Source organism: Colletotrichum navitas, assembly GCF_030913465.1.
Source record: "Colletotrichum navitas strain CBS 125086 chromosome Unknown LY79scaffold_25, whole genome shotgun sequence".
Classification (NCBI taxonomy): domain Eukaryota; kingdom Fungi; phylum Ascomycota; class Sordariomycetes; order Glomerellales; family Glomerellaceae; genus Colletotrichum; species Colletotrichum navitas.
Window position 1 is genome coordinate 233,178 of NW_026850571.1, and position 11,801 is coordinate 244,978.

General features: G+C 55.0%; 4 protein-coding genes across 4 annotated transcripts; 1 reads left to right on the forward strand and 3 right to left on the reverse strand.

Annotated features, from left to right (window-relative positions):
- Window positions 1-509: 509 nt before the first annotated feature.
- On the forward strand, window positions 510-2,720 carry LY79DRAFT_514299 (ABC transporter; the record flags this gene model as incomplete). The annotated part of the gene is made up of 2 exons (XM_060554593.1): window positions 510-2,547; window positions 2,635-2,720. 2 exons carry the CDS (start codon window positions 510-512, stop codon window positions 2,718-2,720), a joined length of 2,124 nt encoding a protein of 707 aa, XP_060414774.1.
- Window positions 2,721-3,231: 511 nt separating this feature from the next.
- LY79DRAFT_514311 (uncharacterized protein) lies at window positions 3,232-4,197 on the reverse strand (the record flags this gene model as incomplete). The annotated part of the gene is made up of 1 exon (XM_060554595.1): window positions 3,232-4,197. A coding segment is annotated over one exon (966 nt), but the record flags the coding sequence as incomplete, so codon positions are not given.
- A 1,806-nt stretch (window positions 4,198-6,003) lies between these two features.
- On the reverse strand, window positions 6,004-7,870 carry LY79DRAFT_514187 (uncharacterized protein; the record flags this gene model as incomplete). Its single annotated transcript, XM_060554571.1, has 4 exons — window positions 6,004-6,267; window positions 6,337-6,500; window positions 6,571-6,774; window positions 7,177-7,870. The coding sequence occupies 4 exons, from the start codon at window positions 7,868-7,870 to the stop codon at window positions 6,004-6,006; spliced, it is 1,326 nt and encodes a 441-aa protein (XP_060414776.1).
- Window positions 7,871-9,779: 1,909 nt separating this feature from the next.
- On the reverse strand, window positions 9,780-11,642 carry LY79DRAFT_579310 (uncharacterized protein; the record flags this gene model as incomplete). The annotated part of the gene is made up of 1 exon (XM_060560017.1): window positions 9,780-11,642. The coding sequence occupies one exon, from the start codon at window positions 11,640-11,642 to the stop codon at window positions 9,780-9,782; it is 1,863 nt and encodes a 620-aa protein (XP_060414777.1).
- Window positions 11,643-11,801: the final 159 nt, after the last annotated feature.

Below are 11,801 nucleotides of genomic sequence, written 5' to 3' on the forward strand. Positions count from 1 at the left end.
TCTTCAACTTGACACGATGGTGCTGCCTGCTGTCCCGATATGCCTGTCTCGGTGTGTCGGTGAATCTCGGTGAAGACCATGGACCCCTGACGGCCTCGGTGTTTAGGAAGTGGACCGCAGGTGTGGAGACCAATCGGGGGGCTCTCCAGGTGCCTAAGGCGCCGGCGATTGCATCATTCCGAAAGACTAAGCCGAGCCCTCGGGTTGCGACATTCCCGCCTTCAAGTGCACCATCGCCGCCGAGCCCTCATTATTCCCGATCGTTGACGAGTTTCCTCTTCTCTCCATCCCGCGACCGTACTCGGTCTATTGTCTGCCGTCTCAAAGTCGCTCCCTCATTTGCGGGTAGGTTGCTCCCTCTCACAACATAACCCCTCCAAACATTCCGGGAACCCTCTTAAACCGGCATCTCGGCTCGAAATGTCACCCGCTGTCGCTGACCGACCCTCGCGCGCAGATTACACGAGGAGAAGAAAAATGATCGAGTTGCGGCGCAGGGCACGACAACGATGATAATCCGAGCCGTAACCAAGGCTCCCCTGGCCTGCCCCCGCGGCATCGCACACACACACTTCTGCCGTCCGCCGTGGCTCCCCCAGAGCCCGCGGGCACCGATCCGCGTCTTCCAGACGAGCGCACCCTCGAGACGCGAAAACCCGACGACGAACCCGGCCACGACGAGACCCGGCGATGGAGAAAACAAGACCCCGGCCAAGGCCAAGAAGCCTGCCGCTGCCGCCGCTGCCGACCCTCTGGCCTTGCCTGAGAAGAGCGCGCAAGAACAGCGCAAGGCCGACTGGGCAATCATGAAGGAGATGTCGCGGTACTTGTGGCCTAAGGACAGCATCAGCACAAAAGTCCGCGTCGCCCTGGCCGTCTCTCTGCTCATCGGCGCAAAGGTCCTCAACGTCCAGGTCCCCTTCTACTTCAAGAGCATCGTCGACTCCATGAACATCGACTTCGCCGCCACCGGCGGCACCGCCGCCACGATAGCCGGGAGCATGGTCCTGGCCTACGGCGCCACCAGGATAGGCGCCACCGTCTTCCAGGAGCTGCGCAACGCCGTCTTCGCCTCCGTCGCCCAGAAGGCCATTCGCAGAGTCGCCTGCAACGTCTTTGACCACCTGCTGCGCCTCGACCTCAGCTTCCACCTGTCCAAGCAGACGGGCGGCCTGACGAGGGCCATCGACCGCGGCACCAAGGGCATCAGCTTCCTGCTGACGAGCATGGTCTTCCACATCCTCCCGACCGCCCTGGAAATATCAATGGTCTGCGGCATCCTGACCTGGCAGTACGGCGCAAAGTTCGCCGCCATCACCATCCTCACCATGGTCGGCTACACGGCCTTCACCATCTGGACGACGGCCTGGCGGACCAAGTTTAGGAGACAGGCCAACGCCGCCGACAACAAGGCCTCGACCGTCGCCGTCGACTCACTCATCAACTACGAGGCCGTCAAGTACTTCAACAACGAAAAGTTCGAGGTTTCGAGCTACGACAAGGCCCTGCAGGCTTACGAGAAGAGCTCCATCAAGGTCGCCACCTCCTTGGCCTTCCTCAACAGCGGCCAGAACATCATCTTCTCCTCCGCCCTGACCGCCATGATGTACCTGGCCGCCGACGGAGTCGCCCACGGCACGCTGACCGTCGGCGACCTGGTCATGGTCAACCAGCTGGTCTTCCAGCTGTCCGTCCCCCTCAACTTCCTCGGCTCTGTCTACCGCGAGTTGCGCCAGTCTCTGCTGGACATGGAGACGCTCTTCAACCTGCAAAAGGTCAACGTCTCCATCAAGGACGCGCCCGACGCCAAGCCCCTGACCCTACCCAAGGGCGGCGAGATCAGGTTCGAGGATGTCACCTTTGGCTACCATCCCGACCGGCCCATCCTGCGCAACCTCTCCCTCACCATCCCCGCCGGCAAGAAGGTTGCCGTCGTCGGCCCCAGCGGCTGCGGCAAGTCGACCCTCCTCCGCCTCCTCTTCCGCTTCTACGATGCCCAGACCGGCCGCATCTTCATCGACGACCAGGACGTCCGTCAGGTCCAGCTCGACTCCCTGCGTCGGGCCATCGGGGTCGTCCCCCAGGACACCCCCCTCTTCAACGACACCATTGAGCACAACATCCGATACGGCGACATGTCCGCGCCCCGGGAGCGCGTCATCGCCGCCGCCCAGCGCGCTCGCATCCACGAAACCATCGAGCGGCTCCCCGACGGGTACCAGACCAAGGTCGGAGAGCGTGGCATGATGATCTCCGGCGGCGAGAAGCAGCGTCTGGCAGTGAGCAGATTGCTTCTCAAGGACCCCCCCTTGCTCTTCTTCGACGAGGCCACCAGCGCCCTTGATACCCACACCGAGCAGGCCCTCATGCTCAACATCAACAGCATCTTGCGCGAGAAGTCGCGCACCAGCGTATTCGTGGCCCATAGGCTGCGCACCATCTTTGACGCCGATCTCATCATCGTGCTCAAGGAGGGTAACGTGGCTGAGATGGGCACCCACAGGGAACTCATTGACCGTGGCGGCTTGTATGCCGAGCTTTGGAGTGGTAGGTCATCGTCGTCACCCGGTTTTTTTTTTTTTTTTTTTTTTTTTTTTTTTTTTTTGCAACCCTCAACTGACATTCCGAACCCAGCCCAGGAGACCCTGTTCGATTCAGACGGCCAGGAGCGAGACCAGCAGGAAGAAGGAGATGATGCTAAGAGGAAACCCCCGGCATAGCGGATTGTGGGCAGACAACCCATCCAAACGTAGAGTCATTCTTTTCAAGTCGGAAGTAGCTACGGACGAAACAAACTGTCGTCGGTCTTTGCCCTGGACTTTCTTCTAGAAAGAAACAACACCTTGTTCTTCCAACCAGCAGGGCTCGACCTCTCATAGTGCGCCGGCAGCCCCGAGTCCTTGTGTCCCGTCGCCGTCGCCCATGTCAGCTGTTCCTTGCCTCGAAACCCGTGGAGCGCCGCGCTTCTGTTTGTCGGCTTGAAAGCCTTGGATACCCATGCAAGAACCATGTCCCATTTGTACCCATAGAGGAATGCCAGCCCCAGCACGCCAAAAGTCACGGGCAACGCCGAGATCCAAAAGACCTTCTGGTCGCGACTTGTATCCCTGATGTCGGTCGTGTTCATCCCTAAGAAACTCGTGACGAATGAGCTGGTCCAACGGATCTCAGGTAATTAGTCCTCTCAACCGCAAAAATAAAGAAATCAGCAAGGGAGGAGGGGAAGGGACCTTACAGCGGCAGAAAGAAAAGGGTCACAATGGTGAAGACGCGAATCGCCTTGCCGTGCCCTTCGTCGAGTATTTCGATCCTTTGTTTCGTCTCATCCCGCAGCGTCCTCGCCTTCCGTTGCAAGATCGCCAGTGCTTTGTCCCGCTCGGCGAGCCTCCGTTGTTGTCTACGTATGCACTTGTTTTCGAGGTCAAACGACGCTTTGCGATCTTTGTAGTACAGCCGGTCTGTCGTCCGCGACCTGAACGAAAGGGGCGAGAGGAGTCTCTGGTACGACTTCAGCAAGTGCTGCTGGGAAGCGACGACAACCCGCAGGGCCTCCAGCTCCTCTTCCAGCGCATGGATCGCAACAAAGGCCCCCCGTTTGGGTTTCCTGTTTGTTTCGAACCATAGCCGGGAAGTGTGGTTGCGATAGTGGGCGACCAGGTCCAATTTTCTCTCGGTACCCGGCACGGGGACGTTGTTCTGTAGGCTGCTTATCAGGCATGCTGCCAAGAACTCGGGCCCGATGGGAGCGATGATAATTCTTTCAGAGTCTCTTTTCGTGGTGCCCAGCATGATTATGTCTTCCCTGGCCCGGACGAGATGCTCGCGAACGTGTCTCGACGTCGACTCACAAGCGTCTTTTAGACGGTTCAACCTGCGCTCGGCGTTGCGGCTGTACGAGGAGCCGCGCTTGGCCGCAAACCTGTTCATCCACGAAAGCTCTTTGGCCTTGAGAACAAACAGGCCGAGTATCCCCTCAAACGCGTTGACCAGGCTGCTCGGTAGATGAGGCCTGCAGCTGTAGGCGTTGATCGGGTCATCCGAGGCGGCGACGCTGGAAACGAGCTTGTGCAGCTCCTCTGTTTGGTCGATAATAGCTTGGACTTCTCCGCAGAACACCTCCGCGCTAGAAACGATCTCGTGCTGTGTGCCATCTGGTCGGGTAGTTGGCGTCTCCGTCCCATTCGCCCGGCATAGCAAGACGACACAAGGATCGTCGAATGGCCTGCCTCGTTTCGCCGACTTTGAGCACAGTGCATACGTGTGGTCGTCGTGCCAGTGATCCAGTGCGTCTTCCGCGTATTCATACACCCTTCCCTGCTGACAGTCACGACAACTCGGGGACAAGCCATTCCCTGGCGGCGGCCAGACCACAATCCATGATCCCTTCTCTGTCACATCTCGCACGTAAAACGACCACCTTATTTGCTGCGAGATGACCGAGTCAGCAACTCACTCTGTTGCGGAGGGCGAAGAGCATAGCAAAAACAGTCTTACTCTTAATATCGTATCGACCGTGCCCCAAAACCGCTTGCACATCGTGTGAGCAACGAAGCCCCCATCTCTCGGAAGGAATGCCCCAAAGACGTCGCGAGAAACGTCAAGAACCCTTCGCAAAAGAAACTCGTCAAAGTTTTTCGAATAACTGTTGCGAGTGATACTGCTAGCGTCATCTGGCCCAGCTCCCATAGCCGAGTTGGGGTTAAGACGATGGAAAGACCCGCCGTCACTGTCAAGCACGCCGTCTGCAGTGTCGACATCGGTGGAACCGAACAAAGTGGATTCGCGAGGCGGAACCCTTCCAGAGACATCCTTGGTGTCAGGATTGTCTGCTGGGCGTTGAACCCGCCGGAGAGACTCGGAATCCGCTGTTGCTGTTGCATCGGTGTCAAGGGGGTCGTCGGCTATGGGGTTGGCCGTTGATGCCCCGACCTCGTGTGCCGCCTCAGGTTGTCCAGAAAAGGAGGACGTTGTTTTCAAAAGACACCGAAACCTCTCCAAAAGCTGAGCTTGGGTACATTCAAAAGCTGTTCTATACCATTTGCCAGCTTTGTCCGACTCGAGGCCAGCGTTGAGGTTGCTCAAGAGTTGGAACAGAGTCCTATCGATCTCAGCTCTCGATCTTTTGTCATCTTTCCACGTCAGCCGCCATGCTAGAAATGGGACGAAATCCGTCTCTGGCGTGTCGAGCCGTGGGGGATCCGTTTCAAAACCACTGCTGAGAAACGCGTCTAGCATTGGCCCAGGACCCGGGTTACGGTATGGTGATCTCCTGGGTAACGTCGATCCAGGAGTCTCGTGAAGATCGAATGAGCCTGATGGTGGTTCTGGGTCGAGGGGCGACCCGCGAGGATAGGTGAATATCGATGCGTTCGAAGGATTCCAATTTCTATCAGCGGATCGCTGTCTTGATGATGAAGGTAGTGTTGTTGGGCCGCTCTCTCGGCTGTCAGCCGATCGCGCCGTTTCTCGACGTCGAAGGATGAATCGCGTGTCAGGCACGCCACCTGTATAAGCCTTTTCTGTCCCCAAGTTGGGCTTTTCATTCTGTGGTATTGCTGGTTAGTAAGGAGCAGAACTTCCGAGTTAAGCTTATGAATACCTTGGTAATCATCCCCCGTCTAAACTCCGTATGCCGGTCCATGTCGAAAAGTTCTGGTACATAGTTACGTGGTTGAGGAGAGCGAACCATGTGTGACTCTCTCCCTCTATGGCTTGTCTCCGAAGCAGACGAGGTCAAATCCACGATTCCGTCGATCGACGAGCCTTCGGAATTGGCTTCATTGAGGTGTGACCAGAAAGACATGGTCAATGTCTCAATATCCATATCGGACCCTTCATCCTCCGCACTGTCTATTGAATGTGACGATTGAGAGCCAGCGCCATACTCCACCATGCTAGGATGTACAACCATTTGCATATTTTTGTGACTGGCACTTCCAAACTCGGAGCGAAAAGAACTGCGGAACTGTTAGCCAAACTGATATCTTGAGGTGCAGCCAATATTTACCTTGGACGAGAATATCTCCCAAGACTGCTACGGCTGCCCGCCGTAAGCCTTGCAGACAGCGCACGAAAGTCCTCGTCGGGTGACTTATGGCCTGCGTGCCTTGGTCGAAGGCAGAACACGTATTCCTCGATGGAGCCTTCTGCAAGTAGCCTTAACCAAGCATCTGCGGTGATCAAGACACCCGAATCATCCACCAAATCACAGGCCGCCGCATTTGACCGTCCCTTACTCACAAGAGAGACAGCATGTCTTAAAAAGTCCTGAATGGCAGGTCAGAGTGTGTGATCTTGAATAGAATGGTAGGGTGGGAGGGCTCAATTATCACTTACGACGTATTTACAGTCTGGTTTGATGACAATGTTGTAACGGAAGGTATCTTTTTCATCAATGAGTCTAATAGTGTAAATCCCTGTCTCTGAATCTATTCCGTCGATTGTAATCAGATCCTTCTGCACCTCTTCCGAGGAAAGCTCGGAGCTAGTAATGATCAAATCTACTCTTGTATTTAGACACCTTTCGCGGAAAACTCGGGATCAGAAAGTCGTGCATCACCAACCACTTACCCGTACCAACGACCAAAGACCAAAGTTGAGGCACTTGCAGTGTCGTGGAGTCTTGATTTTCACCTTGAATGATACGCGAACTTTCATGGCTTCCGTTGTCGTAGCCGTAGAGAACCTCTGAAAGACTCCTCGTGCAATGTTTTCCATAATACCTTTTTCGGGATGTCCTTTCGGCGAGAATAAGGTGTGGCGCGGACAAAAACACTACAGGCTCCGTGTCAGATATTGCATCACCCGGGTAACTTCCAAGGGATCGGTTGTATCTCCCAATGTATTGTATGGTTGACCCGGGTTCAATGTACAACCCAGTCTCCGAAGGTCTTGTACACCGGACTGCGACCTCCTTGAGAACCGTTAGGGCAACTAATTTCAAGGGATGAGATATGTAAGGGCAGTCTGCCACAAGATCCTTTGTTGCTATAGGATTAGCCAAAAGCATAAGCAAGCGTAGTTGGGAGAAGCATTGTCCGGTTTACCTCGAGGGTCGTAAGGTTCAGGGATCGAGCTTGCACATGTCTGTATTTGGATTCATTAACATTGATCAACCCATTTCCGTAATATAACGTCGCACTTACAGCCATCTCATGCGTACCAAGGACGGAGCACTCAGCCCGTTTCCGGGATCGTTAGGGCATACGAGCGTGACTCTCTGGTTTCCTGCTCGGTCCATGTAAAACTCTGCTGCGTGTACCGAGTAAAGATGCGTGGTGCCGTTGATGAGTTCTGACTTCTCCTGATTCCAAGATGGGAACCGACCCGCCGTAAGGTCAAACGCGTTTTCTCCAGACGCCTTCGTGGTGTTGAGACTAAGAACTCCGGAATGTGCGACCGGTCCTTCGTGCTCATCATGGCCTACATCGCCAAACGCCGAGTCCAGGTCGTTATCCGATGCCTCATCATGGGCCGAATATCGCAAGGAGCCTTCCTCGGCGGGTAGTTCTACGTTGACCCAATCGAAGCCTTGGTCCCTGGCATAATCGATCGGCTTTCCTTCGATCTGGCTTTCGATTTCGGCGTCCGACCTGCGATATTCTTCGCTCAACCTCAGGACTTCGTTGATGAGGCGCTCGTCCAGTGCTACAAGCAGGACAATCGTAGCGCCTTCATCGACGAACGGATAACCCAGATCGATTAATGCTCGCTTCGAGACCAACTTCGCAGGAATGCGCGTCTTTCCATTTTTAGGGTAAGACTCCCGATGGAAGGAGGCGATGCTGGATGTCGAGGAGTTTGACGATGAACCGGACCAATCCTCGTCGCCGCCTTCTTCAAAGCGAATTTGTTTGCGTCTTCTCGGCATGCTAGGCGCTCCACTCGTACCGACAAGAGACCTGTTCTGTTATATGCTGGATCAGAAAGAGCAACTGGCTCTGCCGATTTGAGCGATTGGTCTGCACCGCTATTAGATCGGATCAGCCGCCAGACTTGTCATCATGGAGGCCTACCAATTCTTCCAAATTCTTGTAATGCTCGGCCACGCTTAAGGACAGGTGAGGGGGGTTGGGGTCCCATATGTAGGCAGAAGTTGTCAACGCCCCGATTTCAGCTTATCGGAGATATCTCTAATTGGGCAATCAACCCTGCAAGCAAGGGGTTGATGCAGGATGATGCAGCTGATATTGGGTGCTTAATTGAGACTCGCAGCACTAGTCCATGATGAGCTTAGTGATTACACATGTAGAAGAACATGGTTGCAACAAGGCTAGATCCCTAATGCTTGTCATTGTACTCCGTAACAAGGTACAATAGCTTTACAATCGAAGGTCGAAGCGGGTTTTCGGATATCCAACTGTTCGTTCAAGGTGAGCCTAATTTTGTGCAGTTTCTCTAAACAAAAGATAGGCTTGCGCAATGAGGGCACATAATGTAGGCCACTGCTCAATCATAAAAGTGTTCCAAAGGATTCGAACGTTGTAACTTAATCTCCTTGGACGACAGTTTCGCAACTAGCCCAGAGCATATGTGACCTTTACCGGCAATAAGATACACGTGTGGACTTCCTTAGATACACGATACTATGTTGGTTATGAAACCACCATATCAGGCATTATGAACCCTGGTTGCGAGAGACTATTTGGCTTAGTGTTGTAAATATGTCGATACGAACGTGAGAAAGACAGAAGCAAATTAGTCGTCGGATAATGATATTGCGCGTGTCGAGATACTTTCAGACGGTCTATGTACCTCACAGATGCCACTACGTTATAATTACCTCGCTGTACCTCACCCCAGCGTATCACCAAGATACGTATGTGCGTTGGGTCGGGGTCAGTCACAATATTGTCGCAGCTACTCATCCGAGATCAATGGATTCAACAGATGCTACGTTTGCGAACGACCCTTCAGTCCTTGCAACGGTATAGGACGGTACCTACTGCTGCGTGGCTTCTATTAAGTAAGCGTTTTGAGCATCATCTTCTTTTTGTATCGACTCCAACAGAAGGAAACAAGCCACCAGGCTTGCCTGGGCTCATTCCGTTTTCAACCACATATTAATACATTACCGATAACGGCAGATTTATCGAAAGAGCGGCTGAAGTACTGAAAAAGAAGAGCATTGTCAGGTTCAAGCAGGGCACCGACACCGTCTATCTGGCCGCTCTGTCCCACAATGTTCAAGAGCGCTTTCACAACATTTCGAACAATAGCCTCATTCCTGACAAGTTCATTATCATTGTAAACAGGCAAGTACTTGGCATGACTGAGGATGATGCGAAGAAATTGTGCAATGACAGGTCGGGGCGGCTGGAAACCCTAGCGCCAGGATGAAAGGTTTGCCTGAGCATCACCGCTACTGGTTCAGGTTGCACCACATCTTCCACGAGATTCTGCTCCGTCCCAAAGCAACAGCCCGCCTGGCACGGTTGTTTACCGCCTGTTAGAAAAGGTAGAAAAGAAACCTTTGGAGAGGCGCGAGACAATACTATTGCTAAGTATCTCAGATCGGGATACGTAAGTGAGATGGATAGGGGTCTGGTGAAGAAATATCACCGAATAAGACTGGTCACGTAAAGCCGATTTTGTCTTTGTTGCCAGAAGAGCTTGGGTAGCAGCTCCTACACCTGGCGCATGCTCTTACATTATTGTCAATAGTTTAAAAAATCTAGATCAAACGGCAAGATATGATATCATTACGTTTCATGATCATTATGGCTAACTATGAAAAATACAATGTGGTATACAACAGTTGATCTTTGTTAGATCAGACTTCAACCCATGCGGTAAACCGCATCCTTCTTGAAGTACCTGCTAATGTCATTGTCCTCGCCACAGCGGGTGCAGGTATGGACAACCTTGGCTCCTTCGTGTCCTGGGCCATAATGGTCAGGACCCATACTGCTGGATCCCAGGCCGGTGGTGCCCGAGATATTGGAATTGTGCGTACCTTGGTTGAACGGGGGAGATCCGCTGCGCCCCCCATAGTGTCCACCCTTGCCGCCGGAGACGTTGCCTTGGACGCCCGTTGCGGTGGGAGCCTCGTTGTAGGGGTCGAGCATACTGGTTCTAGGCACGCCAGGCTCGTTACCGGTGATGCTAGAGCGGGAGTGGTCGTTGACACCGCCGATACCACCAGCACCACTGCCAACACCACTGCCGATGCCGCTACCAACACCACCATGGGTGTTGGAAGCACCGTGGGAAGCGGTGTTGTGGCCGAGGCCCGACTCGTGCATGTCGTCCCGGTGATGCTTGTGGGCAGCCTGACCAGCAGCCATGGCGGCACCAGCTCCGACACCAGCACCAATGCCAGCGCCAGCGGCACCGTGGCCAGTACGCTCGCGGCCCATGTCCCTGTCCCTCATGCGGGTGTCATAGGGGTCGCTCGAGTTGCCGCCGGCAAGGGCTGCCTGAGGATTGTGAGCAGCTCCGTGAACGCCGCTGTACGGGTCACTGCCGGCACCGCCAATGCCGGCGTTGCCGCCCTGATGGGGATGGGTGAAGTCACGTCCCTCCATGGAGCGGTCAATGCCGGAAGCAGGGTCGTGGTGGTGAGTGTCGGCAGCGTTGTAGGTGCCCCCGCCAACTGCCTGGGGACCTCCCCGGCCAAGACCGGATTCGTTGGGACGCAGAGGCAGGTCCTTGTTAAGGGTACCGGCAGAACCCTGGGTGCTGTGAGTACCCGTGTGACCATCGCGACCTACATCACCCCAGTAAGGGTCCTGAGTGTTGTGGAGGTTCTTGCCGGGGTACGGTCTGTTGTGGCCGGGGCCATTGCCGAAGTCAACACCGGAATCGGTGGGACGGTGGTTGTCCGTCAGCCCAGCGCCAGGAGCACCGCGGTGATCGCGGTCGGAGTCAACGCGAGGGTCGATCTTGTTGGCCGCACGTCCGCTGTGGGGGCCGTGGACACCATCGGGGTCGTCATAGCCCGTGGTATGGTTTCCGGTAAGACCGCCGGTCGCCCCGCCGTGGGTGTTACTGCTCAACCCTCCGGCGTGACCGGGGCCGGTGCTAGTGCCGTAGGTGTTGTTTCCGGTCAGACCGGAGTTGGGAGCACCGCGGTGGTCGCGGTCAGAATCGACACGGGGGTCGATCTTGTTGGCCGCACGTCCGCCGTGGGGGCCGTGGACACCATCTGGGTCGTCGTAACCTGTCGTGGTGTTGCTCCCGGTTACACCAGAACCGGTGGTTGTGCCATGAGCGCTGTGAGTGGTGTTGTTGCCGGTCAGACCGGAGCCCGAAGTGTGGCCGTGGGCGGCGTTGCTACCAGTCAAGCCAGAGCCAGGAGCGCCGCGGTGGTCACGGTCCGAGTCTACACGAGGATCGGCCTTGTTCAAAGTCCTCTTGCCGTGAGGGCCGTGAACACCATCGGGATCATCATACCCTGTCGTAGTGTTACCGGCGGTATGGGAACCGCTGTGCGGACCGGTATGCGGGCTGGTCGTACCACCCGAGTAACCACCGGTCGTATGGCTGCCGGTGTGGGTACCCGTGGTACTTGTGGTGCCTGGAGTGTTGTGCTTGGTGTTTGTCGTGGTGGCGGGATCCGAAGGGAATGCCCCGGGGGGCTGCTGGCTTCCGTGTGAGTCGTCGCTGTGGAGCGCGTTCTTGATCTTTGAGCCCAAACCCATGATGACTGATTCTTGATGTGCTGTTGAGGTTTGAGTTGAAATAATTGGTATCAAACGGTGTTGGTGCTCTGCGTAAGTTGGGGTATCAAAAAAAGAATGCTTGGTATTCGGTGTTGATTGTAGATTGTCTTGTTGACTTGGAACATACCCTCCTAAGAC